The 23,741-nt window shown below is 36.5% G+C and overlaps 1 protein-coding gene and 1 long non-coding RNA gene across 5 annotated transcripts in view; one reads left to right on the forward strand and one right to left on the reverse strand.

Moving 5' to 3' along the window:
• Cecr2 (CECR2 histone acetyl-lysine reader) overlaps positions 1 to 23,741 on the forward strand; it is a 163,052-nt gene that overhangs the window by 99,934 nt on the left and 39,377 nt on the right. For 2 of the 3 annotated variants that reach the window (XM_078015543.1, XM_078015544.1), the window contains exons 2-7: positions 1,826 to 1,920; positions 13,599 to 13,782; positions 15,697 to 15,836; positions 16,645 to 16,749; positions 19,215 to 19,264; positions 19,939 to 20,108. In XM_078015543.1, coding sequence (XP_077871669.1) covers positions 1,826 to 1,920; positions 13,599 to 13,782; positions 15,697 to 15,836; positions 16,645 to 16,749; positions 19,215 to 19,264; positions 19,939 to 20,108 — 744 coding nt within the window. Of the gene's footprint in view, positions 1 to 1,083; positions 1,104 to 1,825; positions 1,921 to 13,598; positions 13,783 to 15,696; positions 15,837 to 16,644; positions 16,750 to 19,214; positions 19,265 to 19,938; positions 20,109 to 23,741 lie in introns of those variants that run through there. The other variant, XM_078015545.1, reaches the window with a different exon arrangement.
• Positions 20,103 to 23,741, reverse strand: part of LOC144364993 (uncharacterized) — a 39,349-nt gene continuing 35,710 nt past the window's right edge. For both annotated transcript variants that reach the window (XR_013423235.1, XR_013423234.1), the window contains one exon: positions 20,103 to 22,349. This is a non-coding gene — a long non-coding RNA (uncharacterized LOC144364993). The remainder of the gene's footprint in view (positions 22,350 to 23,741) is intronic.

Here is a 23,741-nt window from a genome sequence, read left to right on the forward strand (position 1 = left end):
TTTATCTTTCCTATGTAAACTGGGTGGGGCCCCAGTAAATAGTTAATTCTGACTAATTATAGCTTAGATGCTTGTTATCTTTTGTTGGTAGGATTTCTTTCTTTTTGGGGCATAGTGCTGGGGATTGTAGAGGCAAGCACTCTACAAACTGAGCTATATCCCCAGCCCCAGGATTTCTTATTTATCTGGATTACCACTAATTCGAATGTAGAAAAGAACCATTGCCATAAATGTGCTAGCAATTTCCAAGTTTATATTTAAGACAAGCAAAATCTTTTCAGCTTGGTGAACCTTATCTTTGGGTGTGTGTGGGGTGGGGGGTTTCATTCATTGTTTGTTTTGTTTTTGCAGTGCTAGAGAAGAAAGCCATGCTAGCAAGCAGTTTGCCAGTGAAGCTAGATCCCTGGCCCTGTCTTTGTATTTTGAGTAGCATCTACATAAGCTGTCAAGGCAGTGCAGGGCATCTTCCTTTACACTTGAAGTATTTTATAGCCTGTGTCAGTTAGTACACTTAGCAATTGTTTTATGCTGTGAAGTTTTTGGAATGAGGATTTCTAAACTTGAGGGATTTTTTTAAAGAAAAATTAACAAATGGAATAATTCAGTAAATTAAGAACTTTTATTTTGATACTAGAAACAGATTATTGTCTTTAATTCAGTATCATATAATTGGTGTTTATATCAGAAGTTGTATTCCATACTTTCAGAACCATTAATAACATTATTGAAAGTTTGGTTTTTCTGTGGATTATAGATCTGGTTATGACCTAGTCAGCTATATGCAGACTTCCTATGAAATGGTTGTATGAGGAAGGTGGAGTGCATCCTGGTTGAAAGAATGCAGTTGTATATGTTCTAAGGTGACTTACAATGTATTACGTCCCCTCAGAAAATGTGTATTTGGGGAGGCTGATGAGAAATAGAAGCCCTTAAGATTCCCACTGTTACTTTTTGTCCAGTGGCCCTTTTAACTAATCTTATTTATACTACTGTGCTGAGATAGCCAAGTCTTCAAGAGTATCAACCTGAACCCAAGGAAAGCAACTACATCTTACCTAGCATTAGACCATCAACAGACATTACCTCGTTTTTCTCCAGATGATGTAAGATTAATCTTGGTTCTAGCAATCTCATGTAGGTATAAGTGTACTCACAATAAAAATTGTCATATTGCTTCCTCCCAGTGCTGTTTAGTTCAAAATACAGTGGTTCTTTCTTTCCCCCATATTTTTATTGGTGCATTATAATTATACATAACAGTGGAATTCATTGTGACATTTATACATGCAGTTGATGTAATAATATAATTTAATCAGTGTCATTCTCCTATATTTTTCCTTTCTTTCTCCTCCTCCCTTCCCCCTGGCCCCTTTCCTGTAAATACCGTGGTTCTTTAAAGTTGTTGCAAGTAGTTTATCTATTAAAACTGTTAAGTAAATGAGGAATACTTTGTAATCAATTACATGATCCAAAGTGTGCAGGGGCTGCAGTTGTAGCTCAGTGATAGAACGCTTGCCTAGCACCACATAAAAATAAATAAAAAGTAAAAACGAAGTATGCATATTTCTTCCAGTACACAGATAAAGGAATGGAACCTGGTAAGGATCAGTGAGAGAAATAACTCCCATGGGAAACCAGAAAGCTAAAACTCCCTTTGCTCTTTTAGTAGTAATATGGAAAGAAGGGCAGAATTGATTTATAGCAAGCCTTATTGCTCCATTGACCATTCTGTTGATTGGGATCTGTGATGTGGGTGGTAGGAAGGGGCAGGTGGATTTTGATCTCTGTATTTGATATCTCTTTCCCCCTCCCCCCTTTTCTTCAGGAGTTAGAGGCAGCCCTTCACAGAGATGACGTGGAGTTTATCAGTGACCTGATTGCCTGTCTGCTTCAGGGCTGCTATCAACGCAGGGATATCACGTAAGTAATCCTGGTCTTACTAATTATTTCTTGAAGAGGGAACTAATTAATAAGTCTTTGATGTTTCCTTTCTCCTATAACAAACCAGAATCCATCATTAGCTAGTATATAACAGTGTAGGCTTTAGTATGTACAGATGAATTCTAGTTTTATCTTACTTTTACTCATCTTTTACACATGGTTAAACCATCTAACATACTTGAGTGTAGAATTTCTTTCTGTTGTATTTACCTTATTCTGATTTTGGCTTGTAATAATGGTAAAACATTGCCTAACAAATTAAAATTAAGTTTTACAACATTTCTGTTGTTTATATTTCTTCTGTTGTTCACATAACTGATGGTAGTAGTGTAATTTACTTGACCTCTGAGCTCCCTTACGCTTATGCTGCCAAGTAAACAGCACTCCAGTGCCTTCAAAATGTATAAAGATTTGGAACATATTTTATCTGCCTACACAGATAAAATATAGGAGCTTCCTATATTAAGAGCCATCCTATTTTGTTTTGCTTTTGAGAAGGGGGTCTGGGGGCTTACGCTTTGGCTGGTCTAGAACCCTTGGACTCATGTGATCTTCTGCCTCAGCCTCCTGGCTAGCTACAGCTGTAGGGATTATCCCTTTGTTTTGATCCCAACAGTTGCACTTTTTGCTACATTTCTACACAGAACTATAGGACAAACTTATTTTAAAAAAGGCTAGGCCCAGTGGATTTCCCAATCTCTTGGCTCTCTGTTGTCATTTAGGGATTGTTAATGGCTGGTATTTTTCATACTGTCAAAGATGATATCTCAGATATTTTTGCTGTAATGAATGTAACCTGTTAAGGCTGGGAATCTATGTTAATTATGTTAATCTGCAATAGATTTCTCACAAGGTGAGAAAGAGATAGACGAAATGTCATTTTTCTCAGTACTCCTTACCAGAGTTACTGCTTCCTGGATTCATAAATATAACAACTTTACCCCCTGGAAGACTTAGGTTGTATTTATAAATACTAATTAAAGTAAGATAGATAAAGTATATTATAGTGTATTCTTCCATTTTCTATTTAGGGCAAAGATTTGGGAGTTTCTGATTGTCTTTAAAATGTAGCTGTATTCATACTCTGTGTATAAATCAGTTTCTTTGCTGGAATTTCTTTCACTGTAGCAACCACTTTTTATATAAACAACTTTTCTCTAAATGTCATTGTCAGATCCAACCTGTAAGTAGACATATTAGGTCTAGCTTTTAATTGTGGAAAACACATTATAATGAGTAGCCTTATATAAAATCTATTAGGTAAAACAACTTATCTCCTCAATATAAGTTTCTGAAAGTGTATAGTCACTCAGAAGAAATGCCCACTTAAGATTTTGTAACTAATTGCCAGGCTGCCCAACACAGTGATAGTTCTTTTCATCCTTGAGCCGTCAGTGTGTGTGAGAGTATCTGATTGCATAATACTCATTACCTCTGGACATGGCTCACTATCTGTATGCCTGCCAGTGGGTCCTGGAAAACACTTTCTTGAAGCTTACATTTTTGTGCTGCGGTAGGGGTGGATATTCCACTAATAATTACAGAAATTATTATATAATTGCAGATTACACAATTACTGGGATAAAGGTTTAGCAAAATATGGTGTATCTTCAGAACATAAAACCCGGTGTGAGAAAGTTCTCTGTGCCTTCCCATACAGGCTCTTATGGTATAGTCTTCATGATGGGGCTGATCTCTCTAATTGTGCTTTTGTTTAAAATTGGTTTTACCTAATCCTTCTTGGTAGTTTTTCCAGATAAAGATTACACAATTTTTGTCATGTTCTATAAGAAATGCTGTAATCCTCTTATTCTGATTAAAATTTAATAAGCCTATGAGGAAATTTGGGCAATATGGCATCTTTACAATATTGAGATTGTGGGGGGGTTTTTTTGGTACTAGGGATTGAGCACTACATCGCTGAGCTACATTCCCAAACTTTTTTTGTATTTTATTCAGAGACAGAGTCTCACCGAGTTGCTTAGCACCTTGCTTTTGCTGAGGCTGGCTTTGAACTCTAGACCCTCCTGCCTTGGCTGGGATTACAAGCATGCGCCTCTTTGCCCAGCAACATTGGTTTTTTATTCAAGCCTTTAATATCACTCAGTAAAAAGTCACAGCTTTATTAATTTATGACTGACACCGTCTTGGCTATTTTAACTAATTGTTGCCATTAAGAGTATAACCGGGACTGGGATAGTGGCTCAGTGATAGAGTGCTTGCCTAACATGAGGCACTGGGTTCAGTTCTCAGCACCACATATAAATAAACAGAAAAAAATCCATTGACAACCAAAAAAATGTTTAAAAAAATATAATCTGGGCTGGGGATGTGGCTCAAGCTGTAGCGTGCTCGCCTGGCATGCATGCGGCCCAGGTTCGATCCTCAGCACCACATACAAACAAAGATGTTGTGTCTGCCTGAAAACAAACAAAAAAAATTTTTTTTAAATTCTCTCTCTCTCTAAACATATATATATACACAAACTGGGCATGATGGAATATAATCTAAGCTTCCCGGGAGACTTAGGCAGGAGGACCACAAGTTCATGGCTAGCCTTTGCAACTTAACAAGACCTTGCCTCAAAATAAAATATATATATATATATGGGGCAAGGGATATAGCTCAACGGCATGGTTCCCTTGGGTTCAGCCCCCAGTACCAGGAGTGGGAGGAAATATGAGTACAATCACATTGACATTTTGAAATGTAGAATGTGCTATATATCACTTGCTAACCTTATTTATTTATTTATTTATTTGTTTGTTTGTTTATTTATCTTGTTGATTTTTCCCCCCCTGTCTGTCCTTTGCAGTGTTAATCCTCATGTGTGTTTTGTGCTGTATTAGTTATCTACTTTTGTTTGATTACTGACTTTTTTTAAAAAGTAATTTTTAAGTTGTCAATGAATCATTCTTTTATTTATTTATATGGGGTGCTGAGGATCGAACCCAGTGCCTCTCACATGCTAGGCAAGTGTTCTACCACTGAGCCACAACCTCAGCCCCTGGTTACTGACTTTTAGTGTATGTAACAAATTATTCTAAAACTCCACGTTTTCATAATATCTCAAAATATACTTTCATGGGTATCTAAAAATAACAAAAGTTTAAACCAGGATTTGAGTTAAATTGGAACCCCCCCCCAATATAAAGAAAACAACAACAAATTAGAAACTTGGCAACTTGACACAGAAATTTATTGTCTCCGTTTTTATGGGTAAGTAATCTGGGGCCCTGACAGCTGCATGTGTTTCACAAGGCTGTGATCAAGGTGCCATACTCCTCAAAACTTATTGACGAATAATATATGCACAGAAGAGCACATATTTTTAAATTATACAGCTCAGTGAATTTTCACAAGCTAAATATATCTGTGTAATGGGAACCTCCAGAATAAAGAACATTTCTATAGATTTTACTCTTTCCACTGAAGAGAATAACCTAAAGTGATAGTTATTTTGCTTCACCCTTGGTGACTCAAGTGTAATTAGTGAATGCATACATATGTAGTATTCTCTGAAGTTTACTTTCATCTCATTCTAAAGAAAGAGAATTTGGATAAATGAATGCTTGCTTTTTTGGCGGTAGAAGTTAACCTATAAACAGGGAGCTAAGTAAGTTTTTTAATCTCTTTGTATATAACTTGTCTCATATGTAAAAGGGATTATAACAATGCCCAGAAAAAGTTACAATGAGGATAAAAGTATCTAATTCAGGAGTACAGAATACCTTAGAACATTCTTGATAAAGTATACTTTATAATGTTTAGAAACTGGCATTAGTTTCTACCAAGGCAGAATATAAAGTAGGCATTGATTCCAAGTTTCTTTAGCCTTTGTAATTTGCACTTTTATTTTATATTTTTGGTTCTGGAGATGTTGACTCCAGAGCCTTATACATGAATTGTAATCACAGTTTGCAGGTTTCAGAGTGTGCCAGGAAACCTTTTCTGTGTGAGTCATATGATGTGTCACAGCTGCTTATCTCTGTCATTATAGTATGAAACAACTATTTTGACTGATAAGCGACACTGAAGCTCTAGCTAAGTGGTAGAGCTCTTGCCTAGCACATGTGAGGCACTCCATTCAAAACTCAGCACCACATAAGAATTAAAAAATCCTGTGTTTCTTCGGAATTTTCCCCCCTCAACCATTAAAAATAACAAAAACTATTCTTCACAAGCTGTTTTTAAAAAAACAGATATCAGGCCAAATTTTGATCCCCAGGTCAGTTGGTAGGCCTCTATTTTTTGTGAAATTAAATGGGTTATTATTCTGTTTTCATTAACTCAATCTAATCTTGAAACTGGAATATGGAACCCCTATTTTAACTGATCTTTCCAAACTGGGATTTTTGCTTTTTAGAGAACAACATGATGCTGTGTAAGGGCCTTGCTCTGAAGGATTTTCAGGAACTCTCTTTTAATCCATATAGCAAGCTCATAATAGAAAGTTCTCCCTCATCTACCCAATAAAGACTTATTGTGAGATTAATTGCTTACAGTTGCATAGCCTTTAATTAACAGTAAGGTAGATTTGGTCCGTAGACCTTTAGCCCTTAACCACAACTCACATGTTCTAGAAAGAATACCAAAAGATTTTCCTTGAAGACAAGAGTGTTTTAGCTCTTTTTAATGATTTGTTCTTCTTTGGCACTCTAATGAAATTGATGAAACCCATCTAAAAATAATGTTTTGAAATCACAAAATTAGAATTACAGTAGAACACTGTTACACAGTAAAATAATGGAGTATTACAGAATAAAAGTTTTGACATTGTGAAGAGTTACTTAATTGATTAAATTACATACTCTGGGGCTGAGTTTGTGGCTCAGTGGTAGAACACTTGCCCTGGCATTTATGAAGAGCTGGGTTTGATTTTTCAGCACCACATATAAATTAATAAATGAATAAAGGTCCATCAACAACTAAAAATATTTTTTTAAAAAAATTACATACTCTGGCAGAACATCTACAATTTCTCAAGATTACTATCTTTGAGTATTGAGCATAAATGATACTTTGAATATCTACAGTATCTATAATATGGTATCGGTATCTCCTGGTGCAAAATACATAGGTACTAATAAAATTACTCTGGGTTGTTTCCTGCATTCATAATTGAAAGAAATGTGAACATCATGTGTAGCTTTATGAAAGTAAGAAAATAATATTTCCCTGCCAAATTCATGGACTCCCCTCAATTATATTCAGGGACCTCTGGTGTAAAGTGGTTTTCTCCTTTTGAATTAATCTGCAGGTCAGAGTTAGCATCTTTGACATGAAAGGAACCTTCACTGTCATCTAGTATAAGTTAATTTTTTACCCAAGGAAACTAAGGGAAACAAAACTGGCACAAGAATCCAAGTCATCTGACTCCTGTTTCTTGTCTTCCATTGTACTCTGTTGAGTCTCACATACATCTAAACATTTTCTGAATACTACAGTAGGATTCAGTAAGAAAACTTTGATTTAACTGGATTGTATTTGTTTTATTTAGGAATCTGTGGTACTGTAGAGACATTCAGAATAAAATCTGAGTTGAAAAGTATGTGTTCATTTTCTGGTTAAAAGTGTTGTGGGGATGTGACTCAGTGGTAGAGTGTTTGCCTAGCATTTGCAAGGTCCTGGGTTTGATTCATAGCCACCCACTGCCCTCATAAACCCTCCTCCAAACAAATCTAAAGAAAAACAAAACAAAGCTACTCAAGTGGTATTTTAATGGTTGTGGTTTGAAGAGGATCTCTATGCCTATCCTCTCCTTGAGTATGGCAGGACCTACCTTTAAGCAGTAGGACATGACTCCTGTGATTGTCACTCTCAGGATGTCTAAAGACTCTCCTTGGGGCTGGGGATGTGGCTCAAGCGGTAGCGTGCTCGCCTGGCATGCGTGATGCCCAGGTTGGAACCTCAGCACCACATACAAACAAAGATGTTGTGTCCGCCGAAAACTAAAAATAAATAAATAAAATTAAAAAAAAAAAAAGGACTCTCCTTGTTTTGGTGGGTTCAGACCCATTCTGGGAAAGTTCACACACTTGACTATACTGGCACCTCAGAGCCAAGGACAGCCTTCTTATAGCTGTGTACACTACCATAGGTAAATGAGGCCACAAAAATGAGGTTGAGTGAATAAAATAAGTATTTATACCAATGATTTGTTTTTTGTAAATGTGAAATAAGGAAAAGCAAATGAGGATTACATATATTTGGAAAATCTAGGAAGATAATCAATGTGATGGTTAACACAGTCCAGAGCAGTGACTATACCTGCTAAGCAGAGAAAGAGTAACATTAATGGAAGAGCTCAAGTGTTGGCATTTAAAGGGAGTATTCTTGGAATATAGGGAACATTCATATCATCTCTTACCCATATCATCATGTTAAAACATTGCTGGACCCATCACCATATATGCATGTTTTATAAGTTGTGGGTAATGCAGCTGCTGGTGGTCCAGGGCCAAATAAGGTATCACTTGTTTGTTCCCTCCCTCTCTCCCTCCTTCCCTCCCTTCCTTTTTTTTTTTTTTCCTTCTTTCTTTCTTTGGTACTGGGGATTGAATCCAGGGGTATACTTAACCTCTGAGCTGCATCCCCAGCCCTTTTTAAAATTTTATTGAGAGACAGGGTCTCATTGAGTTGCCTAGGGCCACATTAAGTTTGCTGAGGCTGGCTATCAACTTGTGATCCTCCTGCCTCGGCTTCCTAAACTGCTGGGATTACAGGTATACACCATCATGACACCTGTTTTTTTTTTTTCTTTTATTTTTAGAGGTCCCGCCCCCAGTACAAAACTTAAACATGAGTTTTGGTTTTCTCCCCCCTTGTACTGAGAAGGTTGAACCAAGGGATATGCTACCACTGAGCTGAATCCCAGCCCTTTTTATTTTTTATTTAGAATAGTGTCTTAATTGCTGAAGCTGGCCTGAATTTCTAATCTTCCTGCTTTAGCATCCTGAGTCTCTGGGATTACAGGCTTGCGCCACTGTGCTCAGTGCCAGTAACATTCTAACACTTCATACTTTTGTCTTCTGGGATCTTCTTGAAATTAAACTTCAAGTCACCTATTTTTTTAGGTATTTAAAATGAGCTAGAATGCAGAAAGTTCTCTTTGCATTTAACACTCCCCATACAAGCGTCTGTTTTGGGCTACCATTATCTTCATTTTTACCACCTTTTGTTAAATTTTAACTAGCTCTCTAATTCTTTTCCTTTAAGACAGTCTAATGTCTGGGTGATGTTCTTTTGGATTGCTGTTTATATCAGTTGTTCTTTTTTGGGAGAGTGAGGGGTTATATTGCACCCAGTGAGAAGTACACTGCAATTTATCTGTTCAGTTGTTAATGGACATTTTATTTGGTTTTAATCTGGTGCAATTATGAATAAAGCTGCTGTGGAGATTTCCACGCAAATGTTTGTGTGAGCATGTGGTTTCATTTCTCTTGGAAATTAGTCATATGGTATGAGTATGCTTAACTTTAAGAAACTGCAACTATTTTACAAACTATTTTCCAGCATTTATATTCCCACTAACAAAATAGAAACAGTCTGGTTGCTCTATCTTTGCTAGCATTTGCTGTTCTTAATTTTACTGATATTATGTTTAAGGTGATAATCTATCTACCTATCTACCTATTTTATTTTATCTATCTGTCTATTTATTTATGCGGTGCTGAGGATTGAACCCAGTGCCCCACATTTGCAAGGCAAGCACTCTACCACCAATCCACAACCCCATGTTTTCTTATAGAATTTTTAGTTTCAGGTTTGTACACATCTGGATGCACTTTGGAGTATTGCTTGTCCATGGTATGAAGTCAATGTGCGTTGGAGGGTCATTTCTTACATATATATGTTGTCTGTGTTGGTCTTGCTATTGACATGTATGTTTTATCCTTGTTCACAGTATCTGGCTTTCTTGAAATTGAGTAGGGTAAGGTCACCAACTTTATTCTAGTGCTTTTTTTTTTTTTTTTTTTTTTTTTGGTCATTCTGGCTATTCTAAGTCCTTACCATTTTCATTTAAAATTTTAAATCAGCTTGTAAATTTCTTCCTCCCAAGAAGCTTGCTAGAAGAATGGATGGCTTAAATAATTTATTTTTGCAATCCTTGAGTATGATACATGTCTGTCCATTTCTTTCTTTCTTTCTTTGTGGTGCTGGGGATTGAGCCCAGCGCCTTGTCCATGGGAGGCAAGCACTCTAATAAGTGCTGCCTTCAAAGTTGGGATCCTGCTTCAGCCTCCCAGGTTGTTGGAATTATAGGCATTTGCCACCATGCCTGGCAGAATAATCATACTTTATATCTTGACTATCTTGTTAATTTTAGGTATGTTGGATGTGATGCTACCATATGGCCCTATTGAAAAACTGTTATTTTAATTATTTTGGCCTGGGTCATTTTATGCTGTTGAAGAATAAGTGCTTGATCAGTTTTTTTTTAATACTTATTTTTTAGTTGTAGTTGGACACAATACCTTTATTTATTTTTATGTGGTGCTGAGGATTGAACTCGGGGCCTCACACATGCGAGGCGAGTGCTCTACTGCTGAGCCACAACCCCAGCCCACTTTATCAGGTTTTTTTTGTTGTTTGTTTGTTTGTTTTTCTGTTGCACAGGATTAAATCCAGGACCGTGCGCATACTAAGCATGAGTTCTACCAATAAACTATGCCACCACCCATTAAATTTTCTTATAGAGCCTTTTGTTGTTTTACTAGAACTGGGATGTTTATTTCCGTGTAGGACTTGTGTTAACTGTGACTTAACCATGTGTGCATGTGCTTCCTTTGCTTTGCAGATGGCACAGCAAAAAGGAGAATGTGATTTTATTTTTCATTTACATTGTGTACTAAGCATGATGCCATGGCTTAATTATTCCTTTGCAGGGAGACTAAAGATTTTTGTCCCTTTTTGTCCTTTGTGTCCTTTGCTTGCCTCAGAGAACTCTTCATCTGTGATCTTCCAAAACAGGTTGCAGATAATAAAATCTGTTGCCCTGCCTAGTCACAAGTTCTGCCAGTTCCAGCCAGCTGAGACTTGTGTGAAAACCCAGCACCTAGTCATGCCATCATGGCTCACCAGTAGAAGCTTGTTCTGTCTGGAGCAGGCTGAGGCTCTCTGTTGGGGTTCTAAGAAATGAATGCCTGATGCTGAAAGTTGACTCATCCTTATTTTCATTCTCTATCTCTCAATCTCTAAGGAACAGAGAGGTAATTACTACTCTTCTTCACATGATACTAAACAACAACCACTTGGGGGGCTGGGGATGTGGCCCAAGTGGTTGCACACTCGCCTATCATGCGTGTGACACTGGGTTCGATTCTTAGCACCACATTGAAATAAAATGAAGATATTGTGTTCACCTAAAACTAAAAACTAAATATTTTATTAAAAAAAACAACCAGTTGTCTTTCCTGCTATTTTTTTAGGATGGAAAATGAATGAGAAAATTGGTCATTTAAGAGTATTTGGAGTTTTTGTCAGACAACAGGGAATGTTGATCTTATTGTGTTCAAACTTCATTGGTTTGATATCCTCGTTACCATATTCAAATAATTTTTCTTTTAATTAAGGATAATTTCATAAAGATGGGAGGTATTTAAGTCATTAAGAGGGAATTGCTCTGAGCTGAATGGATGAGTTAATCAGTGAATGTTCCAGGTAATGTAAACTCTAGAACTGAATTTTAGTTCACACAGCTATTTTGGGGGAGTACATTGCTACCACCCTCTTCTTCCTTTAAATAGCAAAATCTGAAAAATATGCAAAATTTGGTTTGTGTTGGTTTTTTTCTAGGGTTGAGAGTATATGGTTTTATTTCCTACAGAGGGTTAAGAGCCAGGAGTGGAAAGGAGCCTTTGGTGTCAGTTTACTCTGTCCAGTACATTTACCTTCAAAAGTCCCCCTCCCCCATCTTTAAGTAGATTTATATGAGAAGGTTTATCTGTACAAGATCTGAATTATCTTGCATTGTGAGCCCTCAGTACCATTTGGTTAAGGTGTTATGGAGATGCCTCAAGACAAACATAGTGTAATTGAAACTATAATAGAGCTGTAGGAAAACCTGTAAAGCATGCAATTCTTGAGTCAGGTAGGGGCTTCCAGACAGATTGATGGCACAGAGAACCACACTGTTCAGATATATTGTGGGACTGGCTGGCTTGTGCTTCCTAACCATACATGGCAATAAGGGTTACAGATGTAACTATCATAGTTGTAAGTCGATATGGGTATGACTCTTTTTAAAATTTAATGATAACTGATAGGGCCTCATTCCTCTTTACTCCTTAGGAAGAAACAAAGTTACACATCAGCCAAGTGTGACAGACTGTAATCCTAGCTGCTGGGGAGGCTGAGGCAGGAGGGTCTCCATTTCAAAGCCAGTTTCAGCAATTTAAGCCCTAAACAATGCAGCAAAACTCTGTCTGTAAATACAATATTTAAAAAGGGCTGGGGTCCTTCTGAGGCCCTGGCCCTAGTATCTGGGCATTCCAAGGAATGCCCCTTCAACATATTCAAAGCAGCCTCAGACTAATTTCAGTGGTATGGAGATGCCTTGAGAGAACTTAGAACACCGCATAAAAATAAATAAAAGATACTGTGTGTTCATCTATAAATAAATAAAAATTTTTTTTTTTAATTAAGCATTTGAGGGGCTGGGGACGTGGCTCAAGTGGTAGCACACTTGCCTAGCATGAGTGAGGCACTGGATTTGATTCTCAGCACCACATAAAGATATTGTGTCCACCTAAAAAAATAAATATTAAAAAAATTAAGCATTTGAGGGGCTGAGATTGTGGGTCAGCTTTAGAGCGCTTGTCTAGCACGTGCGACTGGCTTCGATCCTCAGCACCACATAAAAATAAATAAACAAAATAAAGGTATTGTCTCCAAGTACTTCTAAAAAATAAATGTTTAAAAAATTAAGCATTTGAGCTGGAGTTGGGGCTCAGTGGTCAAGTGCTCGTGTAACACACATGAGGCATTGGGTTCAATCCTGAGCACGTGAAATAAAGATATTGTGTGTCTACCTACAACTAAAAAGTAAATATATTTGTTTTTAGAAGTTAAGTACTCCCGTTGTCCCAGCTACTCAGGAAGTTGAAGCCAGGAATTTGAGGCCTGCCTGGTCAACAAAGGGAGACCTCATCTCTTAAAAGAGAGAGGGAGAATATAATATAGTTGCATATTAGAGTAGCTCCTCATGTTCTGCCATAAGCCAGTTTCAAGTTTTGGTGTCTTAACCTTAAATAGTAGGGCAGACTCTGGGATTATTTTTTGTGCCAATCTGTGGGATGGATCCAACTTTGAACTAAATAATTTTCATAGAGTCTCTTTAATTACATGAGCAAAGTATGAGACTGTCCTCCACTTCACATTTATATCTTTGATAATATAAAACTTTTAACTATTTGACCAGAATGTGTTGTCTGGTTTAAAGGAAAACAACTTAATCTGTGAAAAACTCTCTCAATGTTTTTATCTTCTTTTAAATTTGACTAAACTTGTAGAGGGTCTAGTACATATAGCTTCATTGAGGTCCTCATAATTCCTTTCATAGACTTATCAGCTATCAAACTCACCTCTCTCTTCCTGTTTCTACCCATCATCTGGTTTATATTAATGCATTTTCATGTCTGGGGCTGTTTGGTTAGGCCTCAGACATTCCACAGCTACCTGGAGGACATCATCAACTACCGATGGGAACTCGAAGAAGGGAAACCTAATCCTCTGAGAGAAGCCAGTTTCCAGGACTTGCCTCTTCGCACCCGTGTGGAGATCCTGCACCGGCTCTGTGATTATCGGCTAGATGCAGATGATGTCTTTGACCTCCTCAAGGTGCTTCACTGGCAGTCCTTCTCTAGAGCAATTAGAAACAGCAGTGAGGAATTTAGTCAGAACATGAAACTAAAGATAATACAAGATGCCAGAGTTTGGCTTGGGTGGCTTGTCTGTATGCTCTTAATTGACAGTGACACTGTGAACACAACCATGACCCTGTAGCCAAAGGAACAGAAGCTGCGTTATCTATATGGCAGTATGTTGTTTTGATTTAATTTCTAGTTGGGTTTTGTGCTTCTTTCCATGCACTTTATCCCAGCTGAGTCAGGACCAAAAAGAGGCACTTTTTCATACTGTAACTAATTTGACCACTGAATTTTATTTCCCAAGGTCTAAATTTGAGCATAATTAAAATACCTATTGAAAACTCTGGAACTTGAAACTAGATATGGTAGTGAAGTTTATCCCCTATACACACACCAGCTTTGAGGATGGACTCATAAGAATCATCATGTAGGGCTGGGGTTATGGCTCAGTGGTAGAAGGCTCACTAGCATGTGCAAGGCCTGGGGTTCCATCCTCAGCACCACATAAAAATAAATAAAATAAAGGTATTGTGTCCAACTACAATTAAAATAATAATTATTATTTTTTTAAAAAAAAAAAGAATCATCATGTAATCCAGTGCACTCTTTGCTAAGGACCTCAGCAGTTCTGGGAAGGCCAGTATGGATCAGGCACAGCGATAAGTGGGGAAGGGGTGGCTGTGGGTAATGATAGAGCTATGGTACAGTATCACACAAGACAAAACTTTTGAAACATCTTTAACACTACTTAGTTGTAAAATAAGAAAATAACACCTTTAAACCAAATTAAAAAAACATTCACCAGAACTATTTTTTTAATTATATATGCATTACAATTCATAATACATACAGAACACAATTTTTTTATATCTCTTGTTGTGTACAAAGTATATTCACACCAATTTGTGTCTTCATATGACCATCACAACTTCTCCTCCAACCCCTCTGCCCTATCTAGAGTTTTATTCCTCCCATGATCCCCCTCCCTATCCCACTATGAATCAGCCTCCTTATATCAGAGAAAATATTTGGCATTTGGTTTTTGAGACTAGCTAACTTCAGTTAGCATTATCTTCCCTAACTCCATCCATTTACCCGCAAATGCCATGATTTTATTCTCTTATTGCTGAGTAATATAGAAAGCCTACATCTTGGGAGCAAATCTTTACCCCTCACACATCAGATAGAGCACTGTTCTCTAGTGTATATAAAGAACTCAAAAAAAACCCAAATAACACAATAAAGGGTCCAAGGACCTGAACACACACTTATCAGAAGATGATATACGATCAATCAACAAATATGAGAAAATGTTCATCATCACTAGCAATTAGACTCCAGTCAGATTGGCAGCCATTATGAAGACAAACAACAATAAGTGTTGGCGAGGATGTGTGGGAAAAGGCAAACCCATACACTGCTGGTGGGTCTGCAAATTGGTGCAGCCAATATGGAAAGCATTATGGAGATTCCTTGGAAAGCTGGGAATGGAACCACCAGTTGACCCAACTATCCCTCTCCTCCATCTATACCCCAAGGACTTAAAAACAGCATACTACAGTAACACAGCCATATTAATGTTTTATAGCAGCACAATAGCTAAACTGTGGAACCAACCTAGATGCCCTTCAGCAGGATAGCTTTTTTTTGGTGAAATGGGAGCAGTGGTGAGAGTAGGGAACATTTGAAATATTTCCAAATCTTGTTCTTCAAAGAAGGTAGTCCCTTCCCATTCTGTCTCTCTTTCATCTGTCTTGATCAAAAAATAAATATGATACTTGGTTATTTTAAAATACGAGGCTAAGTTTGAATTTTGAATCACTTTAGTTTTTTCCTATTTTTATTTTATTCATTTTCCCAAACTCCCAATTCCTTTTGGGTCTAGGGTCTGGATGCAGACAGTCTCCGTGTGGAACCTCTGGGGGAAGATAATTCTGGGGCCCTCTATTGGTATTTTTATGGAACACGAATGTACAAAGAGGACCCAGTACAAGGGAAGTCCAATGGCGAACTCTCCTTGAGCAGGTACAATCTTTAATGTCAGGGTGTGACGGCTACAATGTAATTCATTAAAATTAAGTGCATCAGAATCCTACATCAGTACATCGCTGCTTTTTTTTCCTTTTTCTCTTTTGAAGGAATTAATTGTATTAGCATGCCTATAAGGAAATGGACAAGAAAAGGAGTCTTACCATACAAAAATTAAAATGAGGGTTTTGGATATAACTCGGTGGCAGAGAGCCTGCCTAGCATTTGCAAGGCCCTGAGTGTGATGCAAAAATAAATACATGCATAAATAAATTAAAAGGAATTACTCCATAGCCTCTTCCACAAGGCTATGGTGATTTCTAAGGAGTACCACTACCTTACTACAGACTATTTTAATACAGCACAGTTATGCGTGTAACAGTTTCATCTTTCATAGGCATGCCTCAAGAACTCCATTTTCTATTAGAATTGATATTCTGCTTTTTGACTGTTAGGAGCCATCAGCCTAACTCCAGAGAACTTTAAATGATGGCCTGAAATGTAAGCTTTACTGAGTACTTCCTAAATAAGAGACCTCTTCGCCACAGCATTCCTGAACAATGCTTGCCTGTAATTTTATTTAGACTTCCTTGTTGGTAGGAGCAATGCTTACTGTTGGGAAGGTGTAGAGCTTACATAGTGCAAAATGTCAGTTTTCCTTGGTTCCACTGTTTAATAATAATGGAAGACATTTTACCCTCCCCATTCCTTGTGTGTGTTACATTTAATCCTTTTTGGTAACCTCGTGACCAGAAATACTATAATTAGTTATATTAGAATTACGTGTGACCATACTGTTTCTTAGGGAAAGTGAAGGACAAAAAAATGTCTCAAGTGTTCCTGGAAAAACAGGAAAAAGAAGAGGAAGGCCCCCCAAAAGGAAGAAACTACAGGAGGAGATTATTGCAAGGTGAGAAAGTCTTGTTATTCTCTGGTCACATGCCTTCATGCTAGGAGGATCCTTCATTTCATTTGTTTCTTCATCTTTTGTTTTTGCCTCTGGGAGGTCATGGGACTTTGGTTGTGGAGACCCAAGGTCAGAGTCCTTGTTGAGTGTACATTAAGGAACCAGGAAGCCCTGGCTGCATGATCTCTACAAAGTTACCTACCTTCCCTAAGCCTGTTATTTTATTGGATTATGATTATCCATTTAATGAGGATTAAATTGAACACAACAGTTCATGCCAGTGTAATAAACTGAAAATCATGCTTGACCCATAGTAAAGGTGTTTTGCTTTTTTTTTAAACTTTCATTTTTTTAGTTGTTGATGGACCTTTTATTTATTTATTTTTTTATTTATATGTGGTGCTGAGAATTGCACCAGTGCTAGGCAAGCATTCTACAATTAGCCCCATAGTAAAGATTTGATAAACATTTGTTATACCAAACATTTAAGAATTTATTGAACCACACGTTTTATACAGAAAGATAGAGCAAATTAATTTTGTTAACTAATCAGCATGTTAGTAGAATTACCTATCATATCTGAGGTCAAGGGTTAATTATTTCTCAGCAGAGAACTTAGCCTTTTACATCCCCAGACATACTTTATTTTATGTAGAATGCAATTTCCTACAATAAAGAAAAGGTGAAAATCTAAAGTATTTTCTTAATTTTAGCAAAGGAAAAGGCATCCTCTTGTATTGAAAATAATTTCTTTTGTGTGTCATTATCTTTTAGGAAAGACTACCATATGAATCTTGATATGAGTATATTTCAGAATCTGACCCAATCTGACCTATACTATATAAATATACTTTTCACTTAAGAATCAGGTCTATCATTATAAAGCAATGGAAGTGTGGCTCGTTCCTAAAATTTCTGTTAACAGAATAAGCAGTTTCTTCCTAGTAAGTTTATAAACTGTAAGTACTTATCTAAATGCTTGGATTAAGCCTTTTTCACTGATTTTTTTTTTAACCACAAAAACACATTCCTAAAAAATCAGATTATGTAGATCCATCAGAATTTGATTTTGTTAACTCAATCAGCATTCCGCTTAATTTTCCCTGATTTGACTAGATGGTAACTACCTGTTTCCTCCTTATCAGTGTTTGTGAGAAATGTCATTCATTTGTGTTATATATGCAACATCTGTTTCTGGATTCTACATGGTCCACATGTTCTTTTATGTTCAAGAAAATGTTTTATGTAACTCCATTTCCCTGTGAGTGCACAATTAAAGTACCTTGCTGTTGGGATTATAATGTCATTTTAAGAAGCACACATGGACGTGTGCTACCCTCTACTGGTAGTTTTATACCTTTAGAGCTATGTATCTGAGACTATTTAAACATTTTTTAAATAAATGAAAATTGAAATTTATAAGTGTTCAGTAACCTGTGGCTTGTGGCTCTCATATCAGACAACCCTTGATGGAAACTTTTTCATTTCCCACAGTTGTATTTAAGAGTGTACTACTTTAAATGTTTGAAAAATAACCAAAAAAAAAAAAATCCAGCTTTTTTGTTGTTTGTTTGTTTGTTTCAGGGTAATAATTGACAAATGACAATGACATTTAACACTGTTGTTCATTTTGAAATTTAATCTCTGACATCCTTTGAGGTAGGAACTATTAATGGCCCTATTTTACAGGAAAGTTTAACTTTCCTGAGGTCACATGGTTTGAAAGAAGCATGTTTCACTGATTTGAAAGATGCAGTTCAACTTCAGATCCCATGTTCTTAGCCTCTACCTTACATAAGAGCAAATTAAAAACACCTATTCTCAGTATAGCCCTGCATTAGGGAAAAGGACAATGGAATCCCTAGGTTTTTTGCTTGACTTTTAATAATTAACACTTAACCCATCTGTCTTATTTTCTAAAAATTGTTATTTTTCTGTACGATGATGTTATTGCCATAACATTGGTACCCAAATGAACTTACGGTTTTTAGCAACATGCCTACATCCTAGTCCGTTTATTCTGTAGAACCATTCTTGAATCTACAAACACACAGTCTTTCTCTTTGTGTTATGTTAATTGGGTCTTTTTGTTGTTGTTTTTTTTTTTAAACATTTTTTAACTTTATTTGTTTGTTTATTTATTTATTTTTATGTGGTGCTGAGGATCAAACCCAGGACCTTGCACGTGCAAGGCGAGCGCTGTACCAATGAGCCATAACCCCCGCCCCATGTTGTTCTTTTTAAATATATATGATGGTAGAGTCTATTTTGACATTATACATACATGGAGTATAACTTCCCATTTTTATGATTATACATGATGTGGGGTTACAGTGGTCATGTATTCATATATGAACATAGGAGAGTTATATCCAAATTATTTCTACTGTCTTTCCTATTCTAAGGGAAGCACTGTGTAAATTTGAATTTGTTTTTCTTTTAATTGCTGCCACCTTCTTGTGTTACAGTGAAAAGCAGGAAGAAAACTCCCTGGTGTCTGAGTCACAGACCAGAAATGGTAATAATCTTTGTTGGCATTTAGAAAAGATCAAGTCAACATGATTCATGTATATTATGATGGTGACTGTCTTTTTCCAAAGTCATTGAAAGCAATTAAAATGATTGCAATAGTCTTAAAACTAGCCTCCCTCCCATTCTTCAATTCTTTTTTCCTCACACCTGTCCCATACCCATCTCTCCATCTGACAGCTTAATATCAAGACAAGGTATGTTAACTCAGACATTTTAGTGAATCATAGTATCTTGGCGAACTGTCCCATTAACATCAGCACTTTATGTGTGCCATATGGGTTTTCTATCTGATTTTCATCCTGTAATCCAAATGGCATATTTTAGGGGAAAGTAATCAAGTATTTTACAGTATCACAATATAAATGGGTCTAGGCATAAATTTCTGCAAAGGCACTCTCCCTCAAACTATTTTTCTGGGAAAGTATATAAATCCATTCAAGCTTTTCTAGGATGTTAATATCTTATTAAAGTCACAATAGTTATATTTGTATTGCCTCTAGTCTTTTATTGGTAAACAGTGACAGCAATAGGAAAATCAAAAGTATACATTTCTTATCTTGTTTTAGTCATGACCTAGGTTAGAAATAATCCTGAGAATAAATACAGAAAAAAGTGTCCATGTTAGGATATCTTATAGTGAATCATGCCTTTCTTTTGTAGGATGTCAAGGTCCAGGCCAAGGCACTTGGTGGCTCCTGTGCCAAACAGAAGAGGAGTGGAGACAAGTCACCGAGAGTTTTCGAGAGAGGACCTCCCTTCGAGAGCGGCAGCTCTATAAGCTTCTCAGTGAGGACTTCCTGCCTGAGATCTGCAACATGATCGCCCAGAAGGTATGTAGAGACACTGAGGGTTCAGTGCCATCAGACCGCTTGTTTGATGCTATGATGTTAATTTGAACTTTTGAATGCACTATCCTTGAAGTATTACAGAACGTCAGTTCAGACAGGATGACATGGGATCTTGTATCACCCAATTCTGCTTCCAGAGTGGGTCACATATTCTCCTTTTCCCCCAAGAATTCCTCTGTGATCAACACTCACCAGTACTTAAATAGCTTTTCACAGACTAGAACCAGCTTTCTTTCTATAATGTTTCTCAGGACGTGCGCCCCGAGCCTGCCATGTAGACCTCTGTATAATGATTATTTGGATTTTGTTGTTATTAGTTTCTGCTTTGGGGGACTGGGGCTTTAACCCAGAGACAATTTATCACTGAATCACATTCCCACTTCTTTTTATTTTTTCTTTTGAGACAGGGTTTCACTAAATTGCTGAGACTGGCTTTGAAATTGTGATCCTCTTGTCTCAGCCTACCAAGCCACTGGTATTACAGATGTGCCCTACTGTGCCTGGATTTTGTAAAAATTTTTTTCCTCTAAAAAAACAAAAGTCACCATATTATGGATCTCTTTCATTTAATAACAGACTTTGATGAGCGTATATCTTGATGGCTTCAGTGCCAGCTCCTAGACCTAGCCACCTGAGCTATGTGTGCCCTTTTCTCCAACTTCAGGGCAAGTTATAATTTTATAAATTATTTATACGTATTTCCATGCATGCATACCCTAATTCATGACATTTTCAAACAACTTCTTCCCCAGCACACATACCTCTTTTTTTTTTTTAAACCCCTTTGAATACTATTCTCTAAACTCCATCTTCAAATTAACTATATCCATAAACTGTCTGTTTCTCCCAGCCTTAGGATTTTCTTTCTTTCTTTTTTTTTTTTTTCTCATGCTTTCATTGTGAGTTTAAGCTTCTTCAGCTCAGGGACCTCCCCTGCCTTTTTATTTTTTTTTAAACCTCTGAAGTGCCTGATTAAATGCGGTTTGTTGTATGTTGCTGTACCAAGATTGAGCACAGTGGTGCTATGCCACAAAATTATATTCCGAACCCCTTTTATTTCTAAATAGGATCTTGCTCAGTTGCCAAAACTGTCCTTGAATTTGTAATCCTGCTGCCTTAGCCTCCTGAGTTTCTGGGATTACAGCCCCTGCTCTTGACCTTGAATGTGATTTCTACAGTGAATGATTGACAGTCATTCTATTATTGCATTTCAATAATGTAATATTTTTTATTATTAATATATGCTAATAGAAAACCAAAAATCTTAGAGCGTCTACCAATGAAATCTGAAGAGAAAAAAAAATATAAATTATTGCGGCACCTAAAGGGAAAAGCAAAATATCAAATACATTACTAAATTTGTTCTGGATTCAGTGATGCATGTAACCTTTAAGAGGTTAACCCTTTTTTAAAAAAATATTTAGTTTTTTAGAAGTTGTTGGACACAATACCTTTATTTTATTTATTTATTTTTATGTGGTGCTGAGGATTGAACCCAGGGTCACATGCTAGACAATATACCACTGAGCCCCCAGATGAATCCTTCTAGCATTCTAGCAAGAACTTATAAACAGTGAGTTATTGAAGACTTAACTTGATGATATCAAGAATATTTGCACTTAACATCAGTGTGCTTAATTCCATATGAGAGCATTTCATTCAGTTTTTGTGATCTTCAACCTACTGTGACAAATTTTCTAGAAAAATTATATATACTCTTTTTCTTAAAATAACTAAGATGGTTTTGTGGCTTTGTATCATCTTGTATGTGACTTGATCTAAAGGGCCTGTGGTGGCACAATAAACCATGTATAAATCATATAACTAATTAGCTTATTATATCTGCTTTTTCAACTATATTATGCAGAGATTTTGGTAGATAATAGAATTAATGGGCAAAATTTAAAAGTATAAAACGGATGCTTTTGTTAAAAACATTTCCTGAGTTGATTCTTTTCAAGATAAAGAAATTAAGATACATCTCAATGTAATTTTTAAGAACCATGAAAATAGAAACTATAAGATTTGATATTTTGAAAGATATACAGTACTTTCAATTTTAAAACAGTGTTAGCCAGAAAAAAAGAGAATCTAAATTATGAAGTAGAAAATTTTAGCAGACAATTAGAGAAATGGTTTCACAACAGGATCTCAAGAAAACTTCCAAAATCAGGCTGGGGGTGTAGCTCAGTTGTAGAACCCTTAGTTGGCATGCTCCCGGTCCTGTGCAAGTTCAGCAAAACAAAGATAAAACCGGAATTAATTGGATTTATGCGCAATTATTTTAACTTTAGAAGATTTGAAATTTTCTAAACCTTCAAAGAATAATTTCCAAACATTTCAGAAATGAGGTACCAGGGATGTAGCTCAATGGTAGAGCACTTGACTAGCATGCATGAGAGAGGCCTTGGCTCCACTTTCTAGGAAAGGATAAGGGAAAAAATGTGAAGGTGCCCTTGTTAATTTAGAAAGGTATCTTATATTCCCATTCCCGATTAAATTAAACACTCTTCTCATTCAATAATCTATATTTCTGTAATACTGACGAATAAAAGCTACCTCCTAGCCAAAAATCAGAGGTAAACCTGAGAGTGTAATACTGGCAATAACATTTTGGATGGCTTGCCCGGTATAATATAGCAAAAAAGGGTACAAAGATACAAAGTTTTTGAATGTTTGCCTGGAGACAATAAATCTAATAAAATGTCTGTTAACTAGAATTTCTTAACAGTGCTGGAAAACACACTGTTTGCATCAGAATCATTGGACGTGTTTACCAAAAATTCTCATTCCTACCTCTGCTCTGTTCCTAACCCTTGTCAGAGTTATTCCAAGTAGTACCTGTTATTTTTGCAGTTGTAGAATTCCACCAGGTGATTATTGTGTATACTTAAATTTAAAATTCTCTGGAAAAAACACCCATTATAGTAGCAATGAAACAAATTTGTCAGAGTTGTACATTGTCTTATAAGGAAAATAAGCTTGCAAATTAATTGGTAGATATATTATCTGTTTGTGGGAGGAAAGAATAAAATAGAGCATAATATTCACCTGGATAAATTAAAAATTATTGTAATCTCTTCCAAATCCCAACACAGTAAAAATTTCCTCCAAAACAACAGGTGAATGTAAATAGTGTGAAGTAGGTATATTGGATATTAGCACAGGAATCAGCATATCAGAAGCATTTTTGAAGCCTTAAGCCTTCACTTAAGGCTCATCTAGTGTAAATGATTTGCTCAAAGTTATAGATAGTTATCAACTCTTAGTAATCTTTGTTATAATTGGCATTCAGCAGTTGAGTTACATGTTCAATAGTTGTAGCATTTTTATGAGCCTGTTTGTTCCTGTTGTACTTGTTATTGTAGTTAAACATTTGAGAATTTATGAAACCAATAAAATGTGGCAATAAAATTTCTGTAAAAAGTTTGTATTGGGTTGGGTATATAAGTTCAGTGTTAACACTATTTGTCTAGCATGTGTAAGGCCATGGGTTCAATCCCTAGAACTGCAAAAAAGGATTAAAAAGATATTTAAAACAAGTTGCTTGGGTTGGGGATATAGCTTAGTGGTAGAGCACTTGCCTAGCATGCACGAGGCCCTGGATTCCATCTC

This window comes from Ictidomys tridecemlineatus, chromosome 6 (assembly GCF_052094955.1).
Source record: "Ictidomys tridecemlineatus isolate mIctTri1 chromosome 6, mIctTri1.hap1, whole genome shotgun sequence".
NCBI lineage: Eukaryota > Metazoa > Chordata > Mammalia > Rodentia > Sciuridae > Ictidomys > Ictidomys tridecemlineatus.